Source organism: Excalfactoria chinensis, chromosome 3, assembly GCF_039878825.1.
Source record: "Excalfactoria chinensis isolate bCotChi1 chromosome 3, bCotChi1.hap2, whole genome shotgun sequence".
Taxonomy (NCBI): domain Eukaryota; kingdom Metazoa; phylum Chordata; class Aves; order Galliformes; family Phasianidae; genus Excalfactoria; species Excalfactoria chinensis.
In genome coordinates, this window is record NC_092827.1 from 1,429,301 (window position 1) to 1,456,962 (window position 27,662).

At 41.6% G+C, this 27,662-nt stretch overlaps 2 protein-coding genes across 3 annotated transcripts in view; one reads left to right on the plus strand and one right to left on the minus strand.

Annotated features, from left to right (window-relative positions):
* Positions 1 to 5,431, minus strand: part of RUNX2 (RUNX family transcription factor 2) — a 201,910-nt gene extending 196,479 nt beyond the window's left edge. Inside the window, exon 1 of the mRNA XM_072332919.1 lies at positions 5,374 to 5,431. Coding sequence (XP_072189020.1) covers positions 5,374 to 5,431 — 58 coding nt within the window. The remainder of the gene's footprint in view (positions 1 to 5,373) is intronic.
* SUPT3H (SPT3 homolog, SAGA and STAGA complex component) overlaps positions 1 to 27,662 on the plus strand; it is a 242,743-nt gene that overhangs the window by 31,943 nt on the left and 183,138 nt on the right. The window contains exon 1 of one of the 2 annotated variants that reach the window (XM_072332925.1): positions 4,039 to 4,204. The exons of the other annotated variant lie outside the window; for it this stretch is intronic. Coding sequence (XP_072189026.1) covers positions 4,179 to 4,204 — 26 coding nt within the window. The 5' untranslated portion in view covers positions 4,039 to 4,178. Of the gene's footprint in view, positions 1 to 4,038; positions 4,205 to 27,662 lie in introns of those variants that run through there. 2 annotated transcript variants of the gene reach the window in all.

Sequence of the window (27,662 nt, forward strand, 5' to 3'; positions counted from 1 at the left end):
GAATGACTTGAAGCATTCAAAGCGAGTCGCTAGAAACCTGTGTCTGCTTTCCTGCTGGGGCAGAGCGGTACATTGCACAGGGAGCTTACATACGTGGGGAGGCTACGACAGCATTCTGACAGGCAGGGTGAAATATAGGTGCAGGAAACAGATGCACGAATAATGGATTTCTTTTCTAATTGGAAATGTTGCACTGTAACCCGAGTTTATTTTGCCTTTGTGCTCATCTCGAAAGCGCTCTCTTTGGGGTGTGCTTTTCCCCGTGCAAAGTGGCAGGTCTTATATTTATTTGTAGAGGAGAGTGTTTATGTAAGGAAGCGTGCTCTTGGATTTAAGCTTTATTAACTTAAAAACAAAAACACCTGAGAGCAGAAGCTGCACCTCCTCAATCTGCTCCCCGTCAGCCCTCGGAAGCTGCTTTGAAATAAGCATATAGAATTGGAACGCGAATTGTTGTGCGCAGTGTCAGCAGGGAGGTGTTGTGCCGGGGACAGGAGCTCCTTGCCGGGGCTCTGTGGTGTAGGTAGATGTTAGCTGTGCTCTGTGGGTGTCTGCTGTCTCCGGATGAAAACCTGTGGTTAATTCCTACGTCTGGCAAAATTCACAAGGAAAATCTCTTTGAAAATAGCGGGCAGTTTACTGACTTATTTTTGAGTACGTTTATCAAAACAAATGTTGCATTTATTCCTGTCAGACAAATGAGCATTTTCTGTTTAAGCCAGCAGTTGGATGTTTTTCTGTTGCAGTTTCTTGTCTGCTCGTGAGAGCCTCAGATGCTCTTGGAGCCTGAGCTAAATCCTTCCCATGCTTCAGGTTTTACCATCTGAAACTCACTATTTATCTTGAGGCCGCCTTAATTAAAATATGATGTACCCTAGGGCATATTAAACGTGGCAATTTATTGTACTTCTTATTAATGGAGTGTATTTAATGAGTTTTCAGAACCAAGTCCATCTCCTGCACCGCACGGAGTTGGTTCCTGTGCGGGCGGCAGGGAAGGCACACAGCCCCGCGGGCAGCAGCTCTGCAGCCCTGCCGCAGGTCCTCCTCCCACCCCTCTGCACTCCCAGTTCAGTAAATGAACGCTGCATTTGGGCACGGAATAACACACAGCTCTGCCCATCCGTTCAGCCTGTCGCGCTGTTGATGCTCAGTGATGGGTGCGTGCTGCAAGGCGACGCATCCGAAGCACGGCTCCCGTTGGTGCTTGTGTGCTACAGAACGAGCATCTCCTGCAAGAATCGGTTACTGTTTTGTTTTCCTGCTTGCACTTAATGCAGTATTACATCTTTGCTGTTTGCTTAAGGCTGCACTGAGCTTCTGGTAGGAAGGCTGTGTGCCGATAGCCCAGCTGGAAAAGGAAACCTATGAGGTCCAGTTTTAGATCAGTGTTCTCCTGACCGGGGCCGAGGAATCTCACTGCTGGATTGGAATTCCACTATCATTGTTCTGCTCTTAATGTGGGGTGGCAGAGCCTTTAAATGTTTCTGGTAGAGCAGTTAATACGGCATGGAAGTTTGATATTTGTACAGTTTGTAAAGGAATTTGAGGTGTTACTCTATTTTGACTTCAGTTTTCAAGTATGCACCGGTGCATCATTAATCATAGGAAATGCAAAAATAAATAATATAGTCCCTTTGGATTTTTCATGTGAATACTTACCTTTTCCTTTTTTTGTATATACAGTTGAGGTATTTAGGTAACCCCTAACCTTTTGCTTCAACAAGGAGGTACAGTATAAAAATATTACCACAGTCTTCATACGAGCAGTTCTCTCTAAGAAAACCTCTAGATGAATATTTATTGAAAAAAAGCAAAGTTGCAATACAGAATGACTTAGCTTGGCCTGAATATTATATTTGAGACCACCAGTGAATAAAATTAAAAGCACATGGATTTGGAATAACTAGAAAAGGTTGTAATTGATTAGCACTGCATGGAAGTATTGAAGGAGAGTGAGTTTTGATTTGTGAATGGTTCTATTCAATAGAGATTAATCCTGAACGTTTGATAAAATCTTAGTGCCCCTAATGAGTCAGGGTTTTGTTTTTCTCTCCTTGCTTTATTTAACCATCAGATACTTCAGTGTTCTTCTAACAAACTGGGAGCATTGCAGTGCTTTTTTGCACCAGCGCGCCGGATTTAAACGCTATCAGTATTAAAGGTTCATTTGAGACAGATAATTAAATCAGTGCCGGAGATGCTGCATGGCTCTGCATGTTTGAGGGAGAACCTTGCAACTTTCTGAATGCAAAAGAGAACAGTGATTCCTGCATTCCTTCCGTTTCTTTCTTAAAGTCCCCTTGCTTTGCATTGCGTCTGCACACACTCGTGATCACCGAGATTCTACTTAGCGTCCACGACCATACGAACATGTTAAACAGAAAACTCTACGTACAGCCCGTGCCTCTTATCAGTATCCTAATGAAAGGAAAAATAAGGTCCCTTCCCAATGATAAGATGATTCAGAGCAGGGATCTATAAATTGTATCATTTTTCTTTCTTTCTTTTTTTTTTTTAATCTTTTTTTCTTTTTAAGAATAATAACAGAATATTCTGTCAAGTCTTTGAATATAAGTAGAGAACACACTTTGTTGTTAACTTGCAGTCTTTCCTTTAGATTTATCGTGTCGCTCTAGTGGGATCTGTTACCAGAAGTTATACCTGAAATTATTGATTAAATTAGCAGCCGAGCCCTGATCTAATTTTACATTGCTCAGTTCAAATCCTTGCATGCACAGAGCGTGATTGGAAATGCTTTGTTTTATCACGTTTAACTTTTACGGGAGGCCTTTCCAGAGTGTTACGTATTCTAAAGTATCTGATATACACAGTGTTCACTCGACTTTCTAACACGCTGCTCATATTTTGCACAGGGTGTTCTTTTTTTTTTAAAGATAAAAGATAAAGATAAGACACAAATAAGATACTTGGGTTGAAGTGATGCACCCGTATATAAAATACCAAGAGATCATTCCCGCCTATGGGCATAACGCGCTCAGAACTGCTTTAATACAGAGCTGCTCTGGATCTGAGACAGTGCCTGCTTAGCTGAGAAGCACCGAGATGTGCAGGGGTCTGCATCCCTGTTCAACAGGAAGGGCTCCTTCCTCTTCCCTACTGTTGTGTCTCCCTTTCTAGAAGCACGCAGCAACGTGAAGAGCAGTAAGCAAAATGCAGATGTAGCTTAGTGCCAGTGTCAGCTAGTCATCGCAGCACTGCCTTCATTCCCTGTTATTTCTCATCACTCTGCTTCTCCATCACTCTTTTCTTAGAGAAAAGCATAATGAAATTCAGCAGTCCCAAACAGGCTGGAGTCAGTGACGGGAACAGACAGAGAAGCTGAGGGGTAGCAAAGAGTAACAGCGTGCTGTACCGAGCTGCGATGTGGGGACTGATGAGTAACTTTGGGCTTATGGTCTGATTGTTTTTTAATGTGCTCTGTCTCACTTTCATAAGCTTTTAGTTCCTTCTGTTTGAAGCGTAAGAGCTATCGATGGTGTATTCTAGAATTGATGGCATTTGCTGTTCTGCACATTTGTGCACAGGTTCTGTACATTTTTGTACCCAACCCGAGTCAGTGAGGTTTAGGGGTAAGAATGATTCTTCATGCTACAATCCCTTTCACTTGCTTGAGGAACGATCAGAAGCAGATGAATTAAGCAGTCAGCACTCCGTGTTTTGATAATTTTAGCCAACTAAATTTCTTCTAATCTCTTTTGGAAGTAAAAGCAAAAGAAAGTCCCTATACATGTAAACTGTATTTCCTGTTGTAAACACTGGGATAATGTGGTCTGGCTACACTTCTGCTCTGCTTCATTAAGACAGCAGTTTTAGCAGGAAAGCTGCTTGCCATTTCTGCGTGAGCATTTCAGCCCTACGTTCTGTGCATTGAGCACGTTCTGTTATTGCCTCTGCTATCTGTGGGCAGAAATAGATAGTCCTCTCTTCTGTACGGAGCTACTCAGCATGCAGCCGTAGAGCTCTGAGTGCCTTACTGGGAACCAGTCAAAGTGGGAGAGGTAGGAGGGGTGAGAGGAACTTTGCTCACCGCTTCGGTACAATACGAGCCTGGCTGGGATGCAGTCGCTGCCAGTGGTCCTAGCATTGTTTTCCTTACAAGGGGGGCAGGGGAGGAAAGCCTATAGGTTTAACTGCAGCCCCAACCTAGTTTCAACATGATGGACACCATTAAGAAAATGCTGTAAGTTTTCAGATATATATATTTTTTCTCTCTGTCTCTCAGAGTTTTCTGTTAGTTTTCCTGATCTGTGTCAGTAAGAGATGATATGAAAAAGATCTTGCATGCGCTTCTCACCACTGCTCAAAGATAAGTAGAACGCAGCATTTCCCAGCGCCTCCTAAAATGCAACTTCATTTTACATGCAGGGAGATCACTCAAAATCCTGTTTGCTGTCACTGAATATTTTGGAATTGAGATGCTTTGTACTGAATGTGAAACTGTGTCTGAGAGGAAGAAGCTATTCAGAGTGAGCCGCAAGGAAGGGAGCCTTTTTATGATTATGTTGTGGGCATGAATGGATGCAATACACATAAATGTGCCTCAGTGTACAGATCTGATTTCTTAAAGGGATCTGTTTTTACGGTTCTGACTATTGAAGTAGATATTTGGCAGTGCTCTTCTACTGAGTTTTATAAACCCCACTTTCAATTAAAGCTTAAATTCATCAGCATGTTAAATTAGATAACTTGAATTTCGTAAGCTAATATTTGTATGCATGAATGTTTTGCCCTGCTCGTAACAAGTGCATTGAGAAGGATTTGCTTTAAAACGAATATATTAGAAAAGAAAGAACCACGTTTTGCTGTGAAACGAGGGCAAAGAACTACAGATTTGCACTGATAACTTCATCTGCTACACACGCTATGAGATGGGATGTCTGGGGCAGCTATGGGTAGAGGAGGCTGTGAAATGCTCCGTGCTGCTCGCTTTCATCAAGCCTACAGCCGAAGCAGCGCTACATCACGAAACGTGTGCCTCCTACAATAGATCAGTTGCTAAGCTGTTGGATACTCTTTGCACCAGAGCCCTTCATAAGCTGTCCCTTATGCTGCTGCCTCTCTCCCTGAGCACTGTAGCTGTGCCAGCAGAGATAACGCGGTGTGACCTTCCCAGCGGCGCAGGCACTGCACACCTGCTGCCAGCCCTACACGCAGCCCCGACTCCTCTCCATTCCCACATCAGCACCCGTTTCATTTTATGGTGCCCGCGCTTTTCCCCCTGCAAAGCCAGCATGCTGTTTCCCCACCCCAGCATCCCATCCAGCACCATTCTGATCCCATCGCCGTACCCCGCGTTGGTCACAAAGCTCCACCGGCGGCAAACAGAAGCGGAGGTAACGCAGCACTTACCCCAAAAGAAGTTCTGCTGACATGGTGTCACGGAGCTGAAGAGGCTGTTTGATGCCATAGTCCCTCTCGTTTCAGGCAGAGCTTTCGCCTCCTGGTGCAAATGCCTCTTGGATCCTCAAACTGCAAACACAAACCATAGCCAGACCTCGTTTTAGTTTTGCAGCGTCCCTGGATCGCATAGACTCAAGAGATGGTTTTTTTGCTGTCAAAAAATTGGGTAGCACTGGGAACATGTGAAAAGCGAGGAAACAAAACAAGGAAAAAAAAAAAAAAAAAAGGGAGAATGAGCAAATATTTGAAGGACCTACTATTACTGCATAGACTGTGGTTAGAGAGCACTTACTGACTCTGTTGGTCTCAGTGGCTGGTAGTGACCTGCGGAGCTTAACCATTTAAAAACCGGAGGCTTCTTTGCTGTCCTCCTGGAGAAAGTTTGCACCGCACTTGTGGTTCTGTGGTTGTTTGTGAGGCGAATGAAGCATTCACACAATCCAAAAAAGCAAAAGCTTTAAAACTCCTTTTTTTTGCAAGCACTGTTACTGGAGAGAGAGAATCATGTGGCCCGTGACATCAGAGGACTCGCAGAGGACTGCCTACCACTGGGGCTTGTTCTTGCTCTCTCCCTTCTTTTTTTTTTTTTCCCTTCCCTTTTTCTCCCCCCCCCTTTTTCTTATTTTGACAAAAGGCCCGTGGTAAGGCCCTTCCTGGCATCCAGAGCCATAGAGCTTTGTAAGTTTTGTGACTCACGAGGGTTTGGAGGGAGTACAAAATGCTGTAAGAGCCCAAACTTCGGTACAGTTAAAGCATATGGACCGCAGAGCGCTATGTGTGCTCTCACTTCAGGTTCCCCCCCACTCTTCTTCCCCCTCCTTTTTTGTTTTCTTTCCCCCCCCCCCTTTTTCTTTCTTTCTTTCCCTCCTCCGTTATTGTGCCTGTGGAAAAGTGAGCAAAATTGGCCCAAGCGGCTGTGTGAAATTCTGAACAACAGTGATGATTTACAGTAATTTACATCTATGGATTGCATCACGCTCTTGGGTCTGCTTCACATTTGCCGGGTGGCTGGATTCCTTCTGTTTTCCTTTTTCTCCTTGTCTTCCTCTCCTCGCAGGTCTGTAACTCATTGTGAGAAGCGGTACCCTGCCTAGGTCGGCTGGCAGGCTGTGGGCTGGGCTGGGGCTGCACCCATCCCTCTGCACATCCACACTGCCTTCCTACCTGCCTGCACACAGCACGCACTGCTGGGGGACACACATAGGGGCAGTTATTCCTCTTTCCTCTCTGGGGCAATATGTTTTCCTTGGAGCATCAGAAGTGGTTGCTCTGCACTCTCAGTGATGCTTTCGAATGCAAATATCACTGGGATTGAATAGAGGCTTTGCACAACCGGGAGGTTTTGATTGCCCTTCTGTTAATTGCTTATTATAGCTTGTGTTTAGGAAGGACACAGAGCAGGTTTGGGCTTTTGGAGAGACTATAAATAACTTTATTCGGCAGTTAATGTTAACACTTAGTTTTAAAATGAAACATAAATTTGATGCATATGTAAGATTTAAGTGCTTCGTATCATATGTGTGCATGTGTGAATAATATCTTTTATATACTTAACATATTGTAACTGTGACTTTGATTGTGTAATATAAGTCTTTACTGTAGCAGTACGGAGCGGGTTAACAAAAGCAGTATTTTTTTGTTTATAATGGAGGCTTTGAAATAAATTGCAAAATGCTGTGCGTAGTAAGGAATAATGCGCACAGACAGTGTGTATTAGTAGCCTTGATTTGCTCACTCAGATTCAGAACGAAATTGGAAACATCTTGGAAGAAAGTAGCTTATTTTCTGCCTCTCTGGACACGATGCTGAGGCTTTTCCTTCTGAGCCTGCAGTTTGCACAGGCGCTGTGTTTTCTGCTTTTGGCCAAACGAGTTTTAGTTTGGTTGTTGCCTCGTACCTTGCTGGGAGCAGAAGAACGGTGTAAAACCTTTCCCAGGTATCGTTCAGCTTTCAGTTGTAAATAAAGCCCGTCTCTTTGAAGCTGCCATCCCTCCTTTTGCATTCCCCTCTTGGCACTCAGCAGTCCCAGCCAGAAGCAGGCAGCAGCAGCGGCTGGGAAAGGACATGTGGGTGAAATGACAGCTGGGACGTCCTGAGCTCTCATGATCGGAAAGTTAGCAAAGCAGCATAAAGCCCTATACATTACAAGGTACTTTCCTGACATCTGTAACAGAGTTAATTGCATCGCTCCTAGTGCAGGACCTGGAAAGTTAGGAGCAACTGGTGTGTGTGTAGAATTCCACCTTAAAATGAGACAGGAGCATTCTGCTGATCACCCATCCCCTGCTTTGCTACGAGTGCTATTGAATTCTCTATATTTTCACAGCACAGATAAGAACGTGAGTGGAAAGAAGCAAAATGCATTAAAATGGTTCAAAGATGGGTGATGTTTTCATGCAAACAGAGCGTTCTGGAGAGGCTTAGAGCTCTGGGCAGCTCCTGATGCAGCGAGGGGTGTTGGAGGCTTCAGCCTGCAGTACCTGCAGAGCTCCTGGCTGTAAGCGCTGCACTCTGCGGCCGGAGCTGTGCACTGCGACCTGCCTGCTCCCATTGGGTGGTACATAAACACAGAGCTGTCATCCGACAGACCGCCAAGTCTGGATCTTAGACACTTTCATTCCCTTACATGCAGTTGATTGAGTGTTGGGACCTCACAGTTTATTCCTAGTCACATCTTTCCTGCAGAGCTGCATTGCAGCTCAGGGCGCACTTCCAGTGAGGCAGATGCACGGATCCCAAAGTTCACTGTGTAAAGCGGTGCTTTGATTGCAGCCTTTTGTTTAAAAGGTGTGTCTGTAAAAATCAAGAGTTCCCCTGTGAGTTCCATCAGGGACACATCTGAGTCACAGTGATGCTGACACAGGAAGTCTTATGCTCAGGAATTTCTTTGGTAAACTCTGAGCTACATCTTGGTGGCAAAGGAAATAGTCGACTGCAATGCAGTGCTAAGTGATAATTGCATCTCTGCCTTCTTTTGTTTTGAAGTACATTCAGATGCTTGTAAGCCATGCTTTATTCCCAAGCTTTTTGCCTTCCGTCCCTCCAAGCTCTCATGATAAAGAACCAGAAAACGAAGCATATTTGTACTTAAATATTTCTTTCTTTCTACAGGTAGAGAGGTAGAAATCCTCTGCTTCCATTGATAGGATGACAAACTTGTTAAACTGTGCTTGCTTACAAGTTGCACAGAATATATGATAACTCACTGATTGTCCTAGAGCAGAAAGCAGCTTCCTCAGATGGAAGCATTAATTGCAGGTGGTGGTATTAAAACATCTGCTTCTTCTACAGCAGCATTTCAATATATATATATATATATATATATATATATATATATATATTAAGGAAAGAAACCTCTCCACTTGGCTGTGTTCCTAACTCAGTAAGAAGGAGCAGTTTTTGGAGTGATTTTACTGTATTTTTGGATGGCTCTTAGCATTAAAATATTAACATATTTTATGGAATTTCTCTTGCTGAGCTTGGGCGTCTTGTAGGCCTCTGGTTTCCAACAGCTCCACAGCAGCTTCATATGCTGCTGGGACACACGTGCTAACAAATTAAAGGAAAAGCTAATACTGCCCTTTAATTAAAATCATCGTACCAGCAAGCTTGTTTCAGTTCTCATTCTCTGTCAGAAGCTGCTTACTGGCCATGCAAGGAGGAGCGCGGGACAGCTGGGATTCTTCTGCCTCCTCTCTAGGATGTTTTTCTACCTTACAGCTTTTCTCAAAATAAGATGTGGTTTGAAGTATGTGGACCTGGAGCCATGAACCAGAAAGAGGGGGGAGAAAATTCTGCTACAGATCCAGCATAAGCAAAAGTGGCAGCTTTTCTGTACCGTAGAATCAGGCACCGGAGGACAAATGAAACCGAGCTGTTAGTCGAATTAAAAGGATGCTCGTCTTCTGTTAATGAATGAGTGCAGCATTTAGTAGCAAGTGGCAGTGCACTGTTTGCATTCATCCTGAGTTGCCAGATTTCTCGCTTCTATATATAATAAAAAATGGTATTCTGCACTGAAGCATTCTGTCCCTGATCAGCTTGGAATTAGAGTTTACATCTCCAATCCCTGCAGTCCTTGCTGCTCAGCTGCCTTCCTCTGACAAGTGGTATTTTTCTCGTGTTCCTCAAATACGTGCCTTGCAGAATGCGCAGTAATTGAGGAGGCGCTTTGGATTGGATGTTACGTGCCCTAAACAAACGGCACTTCGGATCATCCCAACCTCGTTTTCTCCTCTTTTTTTTTCTTTCCTTTTTTTTTTTTTTTTTTTGTTCTTTTTAAGCCAACTTGCAGAAAATATGGGAAACTTGTCTCATATAACAGCTGAGGATGTGGCTAGGTTAAGGCAGGAAACTGCTACCCACAATGCAATGTTACATACACTACCACTTAATAAAATTTATTTCAAACATGCTACTGACAAAACCAAAGAAAAATAATATCCTAACTACGCTAGTTAGTACACTAAATATATCTAGGGAAAAGTGAAAGTAATCTCTCCAGAGCCCTTCTTGCTGTTAGGATGCAATGCTACCAGTAGTTAAACTGGAGTGGATCTCCGCAGTTAAAAGCAGTGACCTATTTTTAGGGAACAATCACACCACAATGGGAATTAATGATCGTGTGCTTTTTAATCACAGCCAGAGTTATTTTCTGCAGGGAGGTGTGAGATGAGCTTTCTCCCTGGGATTTTCTGCTCGTCAGAACCTGTTGGTGCGTAGTTCTACAAGTGGCAGCTTTTCTTGCCCCTCTCACTCCATCTGCCCGCAGGGTGGGCTTAGATATCCCCAGTGCTGTGTGGGAAGGGAGCCGATATTTCACCTTCCTACGTGATAGAAAAGGTTTGGGGATCTTGTCACTTTATTTCATTGCCTGCAACCTAATAATTTCTGAGGGGAAGCCAAATTCAGTTAATTCCTAAGGTAAATTGAATAATCTTGAACCTTTAGTGACTATCTTAGGCTATCAAACAGATCTATTTGGGCTTCCTGGTGCAGCTTTGCTATGGATGTCCGCAAAGCCTTGTTCTAGATGTATTTTGGTTTGCTTTGGTTTTTAAATGGATGTGTCTGAAGGGTGATCCTCTTGCAGAACATTTTTGAAGTGTTCGCCTCCGTAGTTAAAGAGCACTTATCAAGAACAGCTGCTGCAGCGCTGTGGATCCCATCCATGGACTCATGGTGGTCTGCTGAACAACGTTCTTCAAGTTTGACAGGTGAGACAGAGACTCTCCAGTGCCACTGCTTTTGGATGAATCTAGCTGTGGTTGGAGAAAGTGCATCTTGCCAAAATGTATGGGTAAGACCACACACAGTCTTTAAAATAGTTATTGTAAGCTTATTTTTAGGCAATATGTCTTGACAGTTCTTTTATTTGCATGCCAGTTTCACTGCTGCTTATAGATTTTTCATTTATTTTAGTAATGGCAGTTGCAGATTTAGAGCTACGTTTGTAAAGCTTTTGCACAGCGTTTACACTGGAAAACGAACGCGGCTTTCGGACCTCGATCAAGATTAGAGAGCAGATTTAAAGCAACATTAAGGCAGATTATTCACTCTTTTCAGATTTGGTGACAGCGTTTCCGTCTTCAAGCCCGTTTTCAGGGCCATAGTTCAGCAGTAAGAATTTGCTTCTGGTTTTAAAATCATCCCAATTGCAGTAGCTTCTGTGTGGAAGTCTGCAGCGGGGTGTAGGTTAGAGACATGAAATTAGCTCAGTAAGTAATAAAAACGATTTTTAAGAAGTTGTGCAGTTCTTAAATAGCGAATTTAGAATCTGCCTTTGATTTATGTCGTAACTCCCGGCTGGTTTTTTTCATGTCTATTTTAATGTGTAGAATAATCTTTGCATTCTGAGTGTCTGCTTCAACAGTTGGCTTTATAACGTGGATTTGGAACGCTGTGTGCTTAACTGACAGTAGGGCAAAGGATTGCACCCTGCCGAAGTTCTGAGTAAACCCTTTGGGAACTTCCAGAACAGATGGCTTTTAAATACCACGAGAGAAATTAAATAGGGTACTGTAATGGAATATGATCTACTGGCCATTGGATAGCAGTGCTCTACAGTTATGGATTAATAACAACATGTTTTTTTCCCCCTATATCTGTATTTTCTAGATAATCTTGCATAATTAATGCTTGACTTCCTTGACGAAACATCACTTTTTTTTTGTTACTTAGTATTGCATATTGCCACCGTTTATAGCATTGGACTTTACAGACAATTAAGGAAATAGTCACTGCCCTGAGCAGTGTACAGTTAAATAAACGCAGTCATTTAAGAGATATTTATGTATGTAACTCATAGAGTGTACTGTAATAAAAGCGAGTGATTGGAAGAATGTAATGGAGAGGGGAGAGCGGTTGGTTTCCATTTCATGATGATCTTTCTCTGCACCCTACAGTATGAGGGATGCCCTCCAGTCGTGTGTCTACTTGGTACTTTTGGTTACTTGTGTTGAATGTGATGCCTGCTCATCCCAGCTTCATCTCCATAATTGGTGGGGACAAAACCAAAATGCCCTGTTTCCGTATGTAATTTGTGCAAGCTGAAATGCTTCCGTGCTAATTTATTATATTTACGTAAGTCTGAGATCCTCAGTCCTATAAACAATAGTTTTTAGCAATACCAGTTCCACCCTTTCTCTCATTTATTTCCCCACATCCACTTTTTCTATTTAATACCCGAACTTGTTTCCTCACAACATTGTGAGCTTTCCCTTGTAATTAGAAATGCGTCTTGCATTCTGGTGGAGAAGAGTGCTGAAAATCATTCATGAGAAAGTTGAAGAGGATGAGAGGGAAAATGGAAGGAATAAGAGTTAAAAGAGGGGAGCTGGAAAACCTACTTTTGTTGTTGTTATTGAATGGGGTCCTTCTTTCAACAGTACGGCTCCTACGTTGTATAGAGGGATATTGAAGGTGAGGGGAAATAAACTGGAGCAGGATCATTCATGAGAGGGTTGAAAAGCGGATGAGAGGCAAATTAATTGATGATCAAATTAGGAGGCGTCAATTCAGTTACAAGTTGTTTTTGTCACGCTCCGAGTAGCAGGCTGCTGAGGAACGGAGTGGTGGTAATAAAGAAAATACACAAAAATGAATTACAACCATTCCTTCCACTTCTTTCTTCCCTGACCTTCCCTTCCCACAAGTGAGGGAGCAGAGTGGTTTTCAGAGAGACCCTGTGATTGGGTTGCCAGAGTCCAGACCTGTGACTTCCAAGACAAGTGAAGCAGGCTTTGAGGAAATGTTCTACGTGGATAAAACGTTGTGCATATTATTTAATTTTTAAGACTGTTATTTCTTGCTTCAGCCATTTATTTCTATCCTCTTTGTATGGCTCAATAATCATTTATTCCAGGAGTATCCACCACCATGCCTACCTGTGCTCTCCCCAAGTAGTAGGCACCCAGACTCATCAACTCAGGCTGTTGGGTGCATGGATGATTTTAACTTGACAGCCATCCTCTAATTAAAAGAACAACATAGTTCCCCTTCATGGCAAAACACAGGTTCTGGATCTACCACTTGACACTATATTGGATTTTGGGGTCAAGGGCTTTAGGTGTTGTGAACATGGGCTATTTGAGGGGAATTGCAGTTCACTGTATTGGTTACTTGAGGGGGTTGGAATCTGCATGAAGGTCTCATGCTAAAGTTAAAAATAAAACTGATGGGAATCCTCAGCCTTTGGTTGGCTGGGACTTGAATGAGAAGTCTGGCCTTACCAGGACTTGTGAAGCAGGATAGAACTCCTTGTTTTTATGTGGGAAGTGGTGATGGCATAGAAAAGAGTGGACAGCCTAGAGAATATTGGGTATTGCCAATTGATGGCATTGTGTATAGTGACAGACTGTAGCAGTGAGTGGACGTTAACCTACTCAAATCACTTCTGGACACATTTCTTATTAGTGACTGGAACACGAGTAGGTTGGAATGAGAACACTAGAAAAGATTGTTGGAAAATTCAATAGTCAGAAAACAAACTGGATTATAAACTTAGATTCTCTTTAGCTGTTCTGGGCATTAAAAGGCTTTGAACTCAGGGTTATCACTCTGTCCAAAAATCTGCTAAAGAATCAAATCTATGAGAGTTACGGGGATTAAATGGCAGTTTTCTTTTGCCATCTCTGCCCTGGTTATTCTCTAAGGTTTGTAATTGTTCTCCCTTCTTCAAACTTGACGTGAAAAGTTTCCTCTTTTTATGGAGATCCAAATGCTTTCTTGCTGTTTAAGCGCAGTTTTGCCGTGTGGGTTTGAAGCAACTCTGCAGCAGAATGTTTATATTTCAGTTTCGGGAAAAATGATACCAGTCTGTTCAGAAGCGGCCTATTTGCAGTAGTAAGTGGCATCCTGACAAGCTAAACACTATGATCAAAGAGTCGAAGAAATAACAAATTCGGTTGTCTTTTGGGCAAAATTACAATGGAATAGCGTTTGGTTTGTCATTTAATTTCAGCGTGATTTATTTTTCTTCTCTTTTAATTGACGAATGATTCCAATTCATAACGGAACGGAATTCGGTCGTCTTATTTTCTGATGTGGGTAGAAAATATCAGCTTTATCTCCAAATAGGAGCTACAGTAATTCAAGCTCATTTTCCCCTTTGAATAACTGAAATAAACTGAGTAAAACATTCATTGCACAACATGATTATGCCCAGACACATTTTCAGAATCCATGAATTTTATAGAATGCTTTAATTCTTCTAAATACTTTCCCTTCAACTTTCTTTATTAATTATTACTAGGTTGGACATAGAATCATAGAATGGCCTGGGTTGAAAAGGACCACAGTGCTCATCTATGAATAGCCCTGCTATGTGCAGGGTTGCCAACAGGCAGACCACACTGCCCAGGGCCGCATCCAGCCTGGCCTTGAATGCCTCCAAATTGTGATAGACACACAACTAAAATAATGAAGATTATCTGTAAGTTCAGCTATTAATCGGCAGCTAGAACCTGAACGACTTGCACATAGAACTAGTCCTAATCTATTCTCATTCCCATCTGTGTCCTTTTGCTAAAGACACAAGTTCACCTAAACTCCATTCTGGATGAATAAGTTGATGAAACCAAATCAGAAATGCCAGAAGTGAGGTTCTGAGTGATATTTAGTCCTGCTGTACTTGACACAGAGTGTTAATGGACTGAATTATTCTTTTTCTCCCCCAGAACACCTGATTCATTCTTTGCATGGAACAAATGCTGCACACTTCAGAGTCGGTTACTCAGTGATTTTTGCAGTCATTGCTCACTCTGTGGCTGCTTGCCATCTGCAAACCCTCCTGATTAGAAGAATTACTAACTTTCACATGCTCTTTTGTGGCATTTGTCACACTGTGAGAATACTTCAAAAACAACTTGGGTTTTGTTTTGCTCTTGCCTGTAACAGTTATGTAGGGGGGTTATACATAGAATGAAATGTAGAAGTAAAAAACAAAAGCTAAACTTCTGGACTATAGCACACATTTAGGGAGCTCTGTTTTGTTAAAATGGTTATTTTTAAGCAGGAGAGGGACTGGAGTGACTTCTGGATGGTGCAGGTACGTGCTGTGATGTCCTAGTAATGTACATAACTAAATGCAGAGGATGAAGATCTCTGTGAACAGCAAGACCTTTGTTCCTGTTAGCCTGTGGGAAGAACACTGCCATGAGGTACACCTGTTGGGTTTGGTTTTGCAGTTCTTTTGATGGCTGTATAGAAGGCCATCAGCTTAGTTCTCTTTTCCAGAATACCTCTGTGGAAAGAGAAGAAACTATTAAAACAGCACTGAAAAAAGGTTTCTTCCCTTTTCTGTCTTGCTGCTTTTCACTTTGGTAACTGAACAGTCTTAGATCACAGAATGTTCCTTTTAACTGTGTTAAAAACTATATTAGCTCTTATACCCTCCTTTATGTGTGTTTAGGAGCTAAACAACTTAATTTGTTTTAGAAATGATGTAACAGAGATGTGGACAGATTCTGGGTCTGAATTTGGGAGCTGTTAGTACCTGCTCCAAAATAAGCCTCAGATTTACTATTGAAAATATGTTTTTGTCTTAATTTCCCTTCTCCTAATGGTGCCTGGACTCTTGCTTAGGTCATTAACATACTACCTATAGTTTATTTAAAGGTGAAACAAAATAATATGTCAGTAGCATCTCTCCTTCTGTAGCATTAGTAAATCAAAGTTGTCTTTAGATGCTTAAACATATAGGATCTTCCATTTTCAACCCAGACTTTCACCAGTGTTTTATGTTGGCTTTGGGCTAGTCAGTTAAACTGGCGTGCATTTTTCTTGGCTTGATTATTCCTTTCATTTGCCCATAAATCAGGACTAATTCTGTTGAAGTTACTGCAGTTTTTTAGGGGCAAGATAGCTGTAATATGCTTCAGTGGGAAACGGCTGTAGTCTGATGCTTGAGATGTGGCTTTAGCTTTGGGGTTGAAACTCAGACTTCTATTTGAAACTTTGCAAAGTTAAGTAATTTGTTCTGTTCTTCGGTTCCTGCTGTGAAATAAGGACGTGTTTGTTGTTCCTGTTGTTTTAGTTTACGTTAATAAATGTAATTCATTTCATTTCAGGGACGTTCGTATACTACTGCCGAAGGTCACGGGAGTGCCAACATGAAGACTGAGTTTGTCCCTGTTGACAAGTTGTATTTGAGTTTTTAGTCCTCAACAATTTCCCAGAGTTATAGAGAAAACTGACCGATGTTTATTGTGAAAGTACACCGAGTTGAAGTGCTAAGTGAGAGCATGACTTCTATTTTAATCTTCTTAAACCATTCCGCCACTCAGCACTGTGGAATATTTGTTTAGAGGAGCAGTAGCATCTTGCAGTTGTTTTAACTCCCTTAGTGGAATCTCCTATGGATAAATGTTGTGTTTGCTGGTGCGTTTCTTCCCACTATCAAAGTTAAACTCTTGGGAGCTTCTCAAGTTAGCTAAAGAAATCACTAGTGACTGTGGTACTTTGATACTTAGATTTATGTCGCTGCTGAGTGGGTATCTCTAGGGACTTTAAATTTAAAGAAGGTGCAGAACAGAGGCAAGTGTTACACTTAATCTTGTCTATTAAACATCATAAAGTCATCAGAGCACAGTCATTGCCTTTCCCTTGGGCTTTCCTCAGTATAACTTATTGTTTTGTTTAAAAATAAATAAATCAGAGCACTTACAGATCTTTTGTAAAACTAGACATTTCAACCGAGATCAACATTTTGTTGTTCAAAACAGGATAACAGCTGTGACTTTGTAAGCTACTGTTAGTGGTTTTTAGAGGCTAATTTGTCAGCTAGCTGGCAGGCTTAGCTCATTTGCCAAAAGAAGTTGATGTCATCTCCCATCTCTTTCTTTGTCAGAGCTCAGCGTCTCTTTTCCTTTAACCAGTGGTTCTCAAATAGAACGTTGCAGAATGGGGCTGTTTGCCAGCGGCATTAGTTTTCTGTTTATGTAACTTCAATTTAGATCATTCCATGACTTAACACAAAATTAAGTTGTCATGTGAGTGTTGATCATCCTTTTTTTGTATCCCGTATTTGTGATACGTAGCTCCTTTTTGTGTGCCCTGAATATACAGTACGAAGAGAAGAAATCATTTCCAAGTAGAGCTAATTTATTCAACCACTATTCAGTGCAGTTTATTATTTCTTGTCTGCGTTCAGCACAGAGGAAGGAATTATTTCATGGCTATCGATTATAAATAAGATTTCTTGGAAGAACGAGTGCCTCCAACACAGTGACTGTCAATTGCTGCTAATGTGTGTCGCTTCAATGTAAATAATGTACAATTTCTGTTGAACTGCTTGTCTAAATGAACTGCAAAACTGCTTATTTTCAAGCAATTATCTGCCTTACTGCTGCAAAGCGATTGCAGCACTGGCTTAGAATTGGAAGGAACCTGATTGGCTTTAATCTCTTGAGTCAATTCCGTAGTAGATTTTTAGTAACTTCTGTTTTACAGAATGCTGTGGGATGTAAAGCAGAGATCCTCTTACAATATATTAGCCAAATAAATGATGGGAAATTAGAAGTAGGGGCGTATTTTTACACCACAGCAAACTTGTGAGATCTACCAAAGAATTGGTAGAAATTGAGAACTGAGAATGCTTGCTACTGGCCAACTTAGAGTACCGAAATCATATTCTGATTGCGTACAGCCATGTATGGCTTCTGCACAAGTGAGAGGATGGTAAATTAGGTTGAAATTAATTGCTGGTAAAAGTGAAGTCAAGCACACAAGTTCCGTGCTGCTGCTTTTTGCAGAAAAGGATATGAGAGTCACGATGGGTGAGCTCTTAAAATGTGTCAACTTGAGGTTTAGGAGTTCTCAAGAAGTGACTCAGTTTTAAAGAGATTGAGAGGATATGTGCAAAGCTGTGTTCTGAGTTCTGCAGTGATGCTTACCCTGCTTTAAAAACACTGCTCTAGAATTGTTCAAAATCAAATAAAAAGGAATGACTTCCATAGAAGGCGATACGAAACGGATGGGATTTTAGGGGTTGGCAAGAAACAGCTGGGAGGAGAAGGTGATAAAAATATGAGTCTATAAAGCGAGAGTCTGAAAATATGAGTAGTATGGGGAATGTGAATGGGAACCATTATCGCACTTTTTCACAACAAAAACTGGAGGCACCTACCTAGAAAAACAGCCATGGAAGGTGGCAGGCTTACAGTGAATGCAAGGAAGGAGTTTTTTAGCAGCGTGTAATCAAATTATTGGATTCCTAAATTCGTTGTTACAAAGTATTGTAGGATCCAGACATTGCAGGGGCTTAAAAAAACCATAGAAGATCAGGGAGGTGAATGTTATCTATAACTATAAAAAGCTGTTATCGGGTTGTAGCCTCAGGCTGGATGTTAGGTCGATTAAAGAGAACCCAAAGTAGGGGCTTTCCTTAGGAATTCTGTGCTGGTCTTTTTAGAGAGTACTTGATGTCAACCGACCTGTTGTTAAACTTTCACATACAGACCAGCTGATGAACGTATCCCAATTCCATACTGTGCAGTAGTGTATTACTGCAGGAAAGGAGGTCACAGGATCTTGAAGGATTTGCAGACCAGACAGTGTTTGTATAAAATCGAGATGGGACAAATGGGACAAATATAAAAGCTCCAAAAGGTAAACTTTAAAATGCTTCTAAATGCTTATGAAGGTAAGGAGGCTGTAATTCTCTGCAGTTATTTTCAAAGGCTTATAATCACCACGATATTGATTTGAGCTGTCAACTGTTGGTCATCCAAACATTAATATTTCACTGGGGGATGTTTGTAAAATTAAGTTATTTACCAGTTTTGTGCTTTCTATCGCTCTGGAAATCAGTGTCTTTGTTGATCTGTGCCTTGTCCTTGTGGGACTTTCCTAAAGGATGTGGCTGTGTTGAAAGCTATGTAGCTACTCATGAATTAAGGCTATTAAATATTAAAATGGCTGGCTTTGGGGAGAGAGTCACTGTGCATTTACTGTTAGTTTACTTTCCTAAAAGTAAGATTTGATGCATCTCTTCTGGCACATTCCAACCATAGGTGTGGTTCAATTCCATCCTTTGGTAATATGGAAATTAAACCTTAAGGTGTGATTGCTAATTAAAAAGCCCAATAGGTGATAAGGTGATAATTTATAACAACAAAGATATATATATATATATATATATATATATATATATATATTTATATATATATATATAAAAATATTTATTAACACTGAACCTATAATTTCTGTATCTGCTATTAAGCACTTATTTGAGATTTTATGCTTTATTCCGGTTTCGAATCCAGCATTTATCATCTTAAATTTCAGCCACGCTTTTATATCTGCCTGAGGGCGAACTTTATACATCTCTTTATAGATTAGGAACACAGAATGTTATCGCACCGCCATCTGGACTGATTTACCCCGAGATCGTCACAGATTTATGATGATTATATTCAAGCTCTTGGTGTTTTCTTTCTCAAACATTTCAACACAGTAGCCTGGTAAATCGGGACTTCCTTTTGAAAGATTGATTGGTGCGAATGTATCTAATCACATCCGAACTGCAGTCAGAACTCCATTCGAAAGCATTGATGCTGGCTTTTTTTTCCCCTTGACTTACAGAAGGACCACACATGTTGTGGTTCTTTAATGGCTACATAAAGCTCCGTCCTGTTTTCCCTGAATGCTGATCATTTCCAGAGGTAGGAGGTAACGTTTTGTAACTTCGCCTTCCCCTTTTTCCTCTATTAAAGACTTCCGGGACGTAGCAACGTTTTAGCCTGACTGCTGATTTATGCCTCGCCAGTGATCACAGAAAGCCTCTATCTGTATGGGAGCGAGGTGACCGACCTGCTTTAACCATTTCTTACATTTATAATTTTGTGGACTCACCTTCCTCCTGCTATTCCCCATCTCCAAACTTCATGTTTTTAAGGTGATCTGATGATGCAAGTTCAGGTCAGCAGTTTTCAGATGGCTTTTACACGCTGAGAAATTACTTCCCTTCCAGTACTTGAAGGGGGTGCATAAACAGGAGGGGGTTTGTGAGGGTGGGCAGTGATAGGACAAGGGGGAATGGTTTGAAACTGAGACAGGGCAGGTTCAGGTTGGATCTGAGGAGGAAGTTTTTCACCCCAAGGGTGGTGACGCACTGAACATGTTGCCCAAGGAGGCTGTGGATGCCCCATCCCTGCAGGCATTCAAGGCCAGGCTGGATGTGGCTCTGGGCAGCCTGGGCTGCTGGTTGGTGACCTGCACACAGCAGGGGGTTGGAACTGGATGAGCACTGTGGGCCTTTGCAACACAGGCCGTTCTGTGATTCACTGGGCTGGACTCTAAGACATAAAGTTTATGGCAACCTTTTGGGGACAGTCTAAGCAGTGTCGAGGCTTATTGGTAGGTGTTCATTCAGTGAAAGGGCGCCAAAAACACAACCTGATCAGGTCCAGCTTTGTAGTAGGGATATAAAGTTTATTTCAATGCAGATGGACCCAACAAGCTTCTGTTGTTACTGATGATGGGTAGGCTGATTTACAAAAAAAAAACAAAAGGAATTGAGACATTCTTTAGTTTGGCTTTGCAAAGAAGGTCTCATTGTAAGTTTTAATGCTTAGATAAATGTTGTAAACCGCTGATCATGAGGTATTTCTTTTAAAACATGTTTGAACGCTACCTCTCGTGGATCCTAGACCTGTTTGAATACTAACAGATAATTGTTGCCCATGTAAGCGTTCAGTTGGAAGACTATTGAACAAATTCTTCAGTGAATTTAATTGTCTAAATACTTGAATGTGGCCTGAATTGTTTTCTGTCCTGTCCACTCATTCCAACTCTGTTCTTTTTTGCTTTGATTCAGCAAAGGAATTGGACAGCAGCTGATATGAGGCTCTTTCCTGTACCCAACATCTTATATTTCCAATACTCCCCTGCCCTTTGCCCATTGGCCCATTGCAGTATAATGTGAAAAAAAATCATGAGGCATGCAGCTGGTAGATGACTTGGCATTGCAAACGAATAAACCTTGTTTCTTCCCTCTAGAACTAATGCTGGAAAGAGATACTCTTAGTTTGATGGTTTCACCTTCCCTGTTTACACAGCAATTCACTTACTATTGATGGATGTTAGGCAGGTAGGACTGGTTAGTGGACACTTTATTCTCCCATTTAGTTTGTTCTGAAGCTGTCCTTTTCACATCTTTGACCCTTCCTAGCTTGTCCTTGACATTTTCAATGGCAAATGAGTAAATGAGTTACACGAGCATATTCTGTGCAAAGACAGTTTATTTCAAGCGGTGGATCTTCCAAGAGGTTGGGGCCAATTTCTGTAGAAGGAAATAAATTTGTTTGCTCTTCAAAGCTCTGCTGGAAACATAAAGGGTTCTTTTCATCAAGGCATGCAAATGATGTGCAGTGATACTGTCTCATGGTTTTGATGTCATCTTTGGAGTATTTTGCCTTGACTCTCCTGTTGACCTGGCATTTAAGTCTCATGTTGATTTAGTGGAACTTAAGGTCTTCTTTGGCGTTCATCGCATTTGAAATAGATCCTGCAATCATTTTTTAAATATAACATCATTTCTTATGGCAGTAATTCCTTGCCTTTGGTATGGTGATCTTCTGAAGGTATTATTACAACACTGAAGAAAATGGGACTGACTTCAACACTTCAGTCTTACTGGAATTTGGTGTCATATGCTGGATTCTTTGATATTTGGGAAGAATTTTAGTATTGGTGACAACAGATATTTCAGTTAGGACATATTCCTCTCAGGATAAGCAGGGTTAGCTCAGCCTTACCTCTTAGCTAAAATAAACAGCTTACCTTCCCTCCTAACCCTCTCCCCTCTTTTGCCTGATGACAATCTATTCCCTGCTGCCCAAGCTTGTGATTTAGATGTCATCTTCAATTTCTCTGCTGCTGCTGTTTTCTTCATGGTAATTACGGCATGTCTTGCTGTTAAACAATTTGCAAGATAACAGTATATTCTTCAAACTGCTAAATCTAATTTCGATGCCACATGATTTATTTTCATTAACTCTGAAGGAAGTAGGTTTTGGCTTTTCTTTGAAATGTGAACTTTCTGAAAATGTCTACGCAGTTTCTTGCTACCCTATGATTAGGTAAGCTGTGCCTGATATAGCCTACTGTCCATTCCAGGAGGAGAGAGAATTGGAAGTAAAATAAAATACATAAACTAAATCTAAATTTGTATAGGTGGATAACACTTAAGATCATAGAGTCATAGTTCTTTCCTCTGATAGTGGTGGGGTGCTGAACAGCTGCCCAGAGAGGCTGTGGATGCCCCGTCCATCCCTGGAGGTGATCAAGGCCAGGTTGGATGGGGCCCTGGGCAGCCTGGGCTGGTATTCAATGTGGAGGTTGGTGTCTCTGCCTGTGGTGGGGGGTTGGAGCTTCGTGATCCTTGAGGTCCCTTCCAACCCAAGGCATTCTCTGTTTCTCAGAGCAAGCTCTAGTCTCTGTTGCTTAAAAGGACAGGATTTTTTTGTTCTTTAATTTTTTCCCCTCTGAAGTGGAGGTTCATGTGGACTGAATTCCCTTTTACGAAATGGGCATGCTTCCCAGGGAAAACATGATACTTCTTCACTAATCAGGATGGAGCCTTATCCTGCAATGGGACCTACATTTTGGTCTTTTCGCCACATCATTGCTGTTCTCTACATGGACAAAAATAGATATAGAGTAAACCAACCCAAAAAGTCAATTATAGGGTTTTATAGTGATGTACTGTGAAAAATTTGGTCGTGTTTTTCATTATACAGAATGTTCTTTCCGAAGACATAAACAGAAAAAAAAGCACATATGTTTGATTTTAAAAATAACTTTGCTTAGCTGTTTAAAAACGCTGGAGGCATTTGGATAGTTCTAAATGATCAGCATCGTAATTATATGATAAAAATTCTGTGTAAAGATGTATCTGGTTTATAATTATTTAACTGCTGGGATTTGGGGGTTCAGGAGGTATACTTTGAATTCTTTTCTCATACGTATCTGAAAAGTCTGGGCTATTCATCTTCCTCTCCTCTCTAATCAGGAAGTAACTGTTAAATCTGTGATGTCAGTTTAGGGGGAATGATTTAATTTTAAAAGTATTTACATGTGAAAGGAATATTGGAATGAATGAAAACAGTTTGGTCCACTTCCATTGGCATTTAAACCAGCGATTATGCTAGGATAGCGTAACGTAGGAGAGATCTTGAAGTAGTAATTAATGTCATAGTATGAAAGCAATAAAAATTAATAGAAATATTAAATGTTTTTCAGTTGTGGGCACCTTGTGGCCACTGAGTAGATAAATCTATATTTGGGCATCTGCAGAAATGCGGTAATGCTGCCATAGGTGTGGAGTTGGGGCACTTGGTTGTTTTACTTCCCATTTAAACACGCTCTGTGTTTTTGCTAATTGTTCTGAGTCTTTTTAGGTTTACAAATACAGCCACAAATATATGAAAAATGAAAGAAAGAAGTTAAAGATCCTATCAGTTCTATAAATGAGAATAGCTACTTTTTGCAGAGTAAATACTTCTATATTTTAGTTTGTGCTGTTTCATTTAAATTGCTAGATTTAATACTTGCTAGATGTCTCTTTGGGCCTGATCCAGTTGCTATTAAATGTGGTGGGAACCTTCAAATCCTTCATTTATTCAGTTGTCACTAGCCTGGTTCCTGACTGAATTTGCTTCTTGATGAACTTGACACTGATGCTAAGCAAACAGTTTACTGAGGCTTGTATCGAAACACTTCTTTTGCTTTACTCTTGTGTTTTAAAGAAAAACAAATCCATAAAAATGCCTGTTCCTTCAGATAAGCTAATATATACAGCTAGATTATCCAACGTGTAAGAATAAATAGATCCTGCTGAGTAAAGGACCAATTTTAGCAGGCAGTCTATTTCCAGTTCATAAATGCTTTGTCTTTCCAGTACCCTGACTGCTGCCAAGGGGTGCCATTACATGGCAGCACTTCTCTCAGCTTGTGTACTGTTCTGCTTCTCTCCATTGTCACTCCGCATCATCCTTTTTATTTCTCCAAGAAAGCAGACCTTGCCACCACTGTTTCATTTAGTTGCCATATTTATGAGGTGCTTCCCCTCCGTCTCCTTTACATGTCCTGGGTAACCCAATATGTATTTCCTCTTGCTTATTTTCCCTCTACAACTTGATTTCCCCAAGCGGTACCATGTTTCACTTCCTTGAGCGTCAGGATTGCACCAATTCTAAATGTCTTCTGACTAGTGCATGGATCTTTCAGGCCTCCTAATGCTCTAACAACATCATTGGACATCTCTTCAATTTATGCATTTTAGCACCAAGAAGGTATGGATGTTTGGAAATCGGATCCTGTCACTGGGCACACCATTCTAAGACCAGCATCAAATTGAGGCATAGAAGCTGGAAAGTTATTTTTCCTCTGGTGATCTCGTTAAATGTTTTTGACATTCAGTTGTGCTGGGCATTCCTATTAAACCGACTGTTACTTCTAAATCTTAAGTTCTTCTCAGCATCATCTTCTAGCTTATTGTCCATTTCTGCAGTTATGGCATGATTTTTTCCCTGAAATATTTAGTGTTACTTTGTGATTTGTATTTTGTTTGAAGGGTTTCCTATTTTCTTGCTAATCCAGATAATGTTAAATGTTTGCTCTTTTACAGCAGATCTGGGCAGGATGGAAGCTGACTGGGGCAGGCAGTTGAGCAGCTGTGCAGGTGCCTGTTTGTGGGCAAGGGTCAACCCACCACAGCTTTTTGGGTTTTCTATTCTACCAACTTAGAACCTTTGTCCAAGGTTAAAATAGGTGTTTAAGTGCAGATTCTTGCATCTGGGGTGGAATTACCGCATGCATTAGAACATGTTAGGGGCTGACCTGCTGGAGAGGAGCTATGCAGAGAAGGACCTGGGGGTCCTGGTGGACAAACAGGTTGTGTCCAAGAGCCAGCAGTGTGCTCTGTGGCCAAGAATGTCAATGTTATCTTGGGGTGCATTGCACAGAGTGTGGCCAACAGGGCAAGGGAGGTGATCCTTCCTCTCTGCTGCTCTGCCCTGGAGCAGCCACCTTTAGATGACTGTGCCCAGTCCTGGGCTCCCCAGTTCAAAACAGACAGGGATCTCCTATGAGGAGTCCAATGGAGGGCCACAAAGATGATGAAGGGCCTGGAGCATCTCCTGTATGAGGAAAAGCTGAGCAACCTGGGGCTGTTCATCCTGGAGAAAACAAGACTAAGAGGGGATCTGATCAGTGTTTATAAATATCTAAAGGGCGGTGGGAGGCAAATGGATGAGGTCAGGCTCTTCTCAGTGGTGTGCAGTGATAGGACAAGGAGTAATGGCTTAACTCCTAACTGGAACATAGAAAGTTGTGTACTAATGTGTGGAAGAACTTATTTATGGTAAGGGTGACGGAGCCCTGGCACAGGTTGCCCAGAGAGGTGGTGGTATCTCCTATGGAGATGTTCAAGACCCATCTGTATGCCCACCTGTGCAACCCATTGTGAGGTCCCTGCTTTAGCTGGGGGGTTGGACTCGTTGATCTCTTGAGAGGTCCCTTCCACTCCCACAGTGCTGTAATTCTGTGACAGGTTAGGACAGCTGATAATTAAAATACACATCAGCTGATAGTTAAAATACACATCAGGCCTCCTGTAGTTATAAAACAGGGAGAGTAATGCCTACCCCTCCCTTGGCACTGATAGTTCTATTATTTGATCACTCTTTTCTGTCTAACTGCTGATGTTTTCTTTAACCTAAACTGTGGAAGGACTTGTCTGTTTAGTAAGGCCCTAATGACTTACAAACCACAGTCTCATTAATAAGAGGCAAACATGAGCAATCTGATGATAAATAAAATGGGCTGAAGATGTTCAAGGCCTAGCCCGATGCTAATCTTGAGTCTGAATGTATGAGCAGGTTGTAGACCCATCTGGAAATACCTTCATGTTTTGAAACAGAAGCTGAGCAGGTGGATGAAATTCTCCAAAGGGAGATGGAGATGGTCATCTTCATCTCAACAATTAGCAGCACGATCCCTGAAACATGTTTGAGAGCTCAGCACCATCAAACTGGAAAGAGAACTGATTGCTGGTGGGGTAGAGTCAATTTGGTGCAGTACATGAATTATCACTTTGTTTTTCACAAAGATAAACTCTAAAAAATATATTGATATCCATTTCAGAATGGAGTTGATGTTCACTTCCTTCAGGAGCAGCACAGGGGATGGATGCTATCAGACAGAAGTTTCATCCACAGATGCTATACTGAGAATAGCCTTTTGATTAGTTTTGTATGAGATCTCCACTTATTCAAGGAAGAAAGTAGGAAAATAAATATGCACTTATTGAACTGGACTTTTTCCTTGCTAACAAATAGCTAACAATTATAGTTGCCTGTCCTCAAAACATGACTGGTGGTTGGGGGCTAGCAATGCTGCAGTAAGAAATGCTACAAACAGAAGGGCTTTTTATTTCAGTGTATGCGTTCTGTTGTTTGCCTCATGCAGAAGGCATGCTTTTTTAGGTTCTTGAAGAAACTGTTCAAGTTACTTGCCAGAAAAGTGATGTTATTAATTCTATACAGATCCTACATCCCTTGGAGAATGTTATTGTTGACACTTTGAAGGAGGTAACTCAACCTTCTCACCCCGTTCATTCATTGTACCCCAAGCTGGATTTACTTCATGCAGTTTGAAAACCTCTTTGGCTACTGCACAGCATATTACATTGTTCCAAACCAGAAGTCATTCTTTCTGTTTTCAGCATTATGCTGTTCTTCTATGTCCTACTGTTTCTGTTTCCAATATTTTTCCTGATAGATCTGTTGTAATCTTCAGTAGTTCAAGCTGGCAAATTTTGGTGGGTTCAGCCACTAATTCCTCAATATTGTTTCTTGAGGAGTGTAGGAGAAAAATGAAATTGATTCCCTAATGTTTGATAATCCTGACGATCCCTCACTAGAACAAGATCATTTGTCTGCTTCCTTATTCTTATGTGATACTATTACTGGTTTAATTTGGAATTGCTGTTTGGTGCATCGCGCCAAATGCTTGCATCTCTTACCTTGTGGGTTTTGTCTGCTTGTTGCTGTTGTAGCACTTTGAGGGTTAGCTCATTTTTGAGGCAAGGGCTCTCTGTTGCTGTGATCATCCTTTACAAGCCAAAAATCAAATAGTAAGAGATTGGAAGAGAATTAAAGTGATATACGGATAAGATTTTGCTAGAGAGATTTACACCTGTCCTTTACTCTGTTTGCCTGTGGCTGACTGTGCTTGCTAAGAAACTGATCAGTAAGTACTACCCAATGCATATCAGTGCTGGCATCTTCTAGTCATAGAATCACATTGGGTTGGAAAGGACCTTTTGAGATCATCCAGTTCCAACCCAGTACTGTAGGCAGGGACACCTCCCATAGCCCAGGTTGCTCACAGCCCCATCCAGCCTGGCCTGGAGTGCTTCCAGGGAGGGGCATCCGCAGCCTCTCTGGGCAGCCTGTTCCAGTGTCTCACTGCCTTCACAGTAAAGAGTTTCTTTCTAATATCCAGTCTAAATCTACCCTTATACAGTTTAAAACCATTTCCCCTCATCCTGTTGCTGCCCACCCTTACAAAAAGTTCCTCTTTTGCTTTCCCATAGGCCCCCTTCATGTCCAGGAGGGCTGCAGTAAGGCCTCTCTGGAGCCTTCTTTTCTCCAGGCTGAAGAGCCCCAGCTCTCTCTCAACCTGTCATTATATGGGAGGTGCTTCAGCCCTCTGATCGTCTTCAAGGCCCTCGT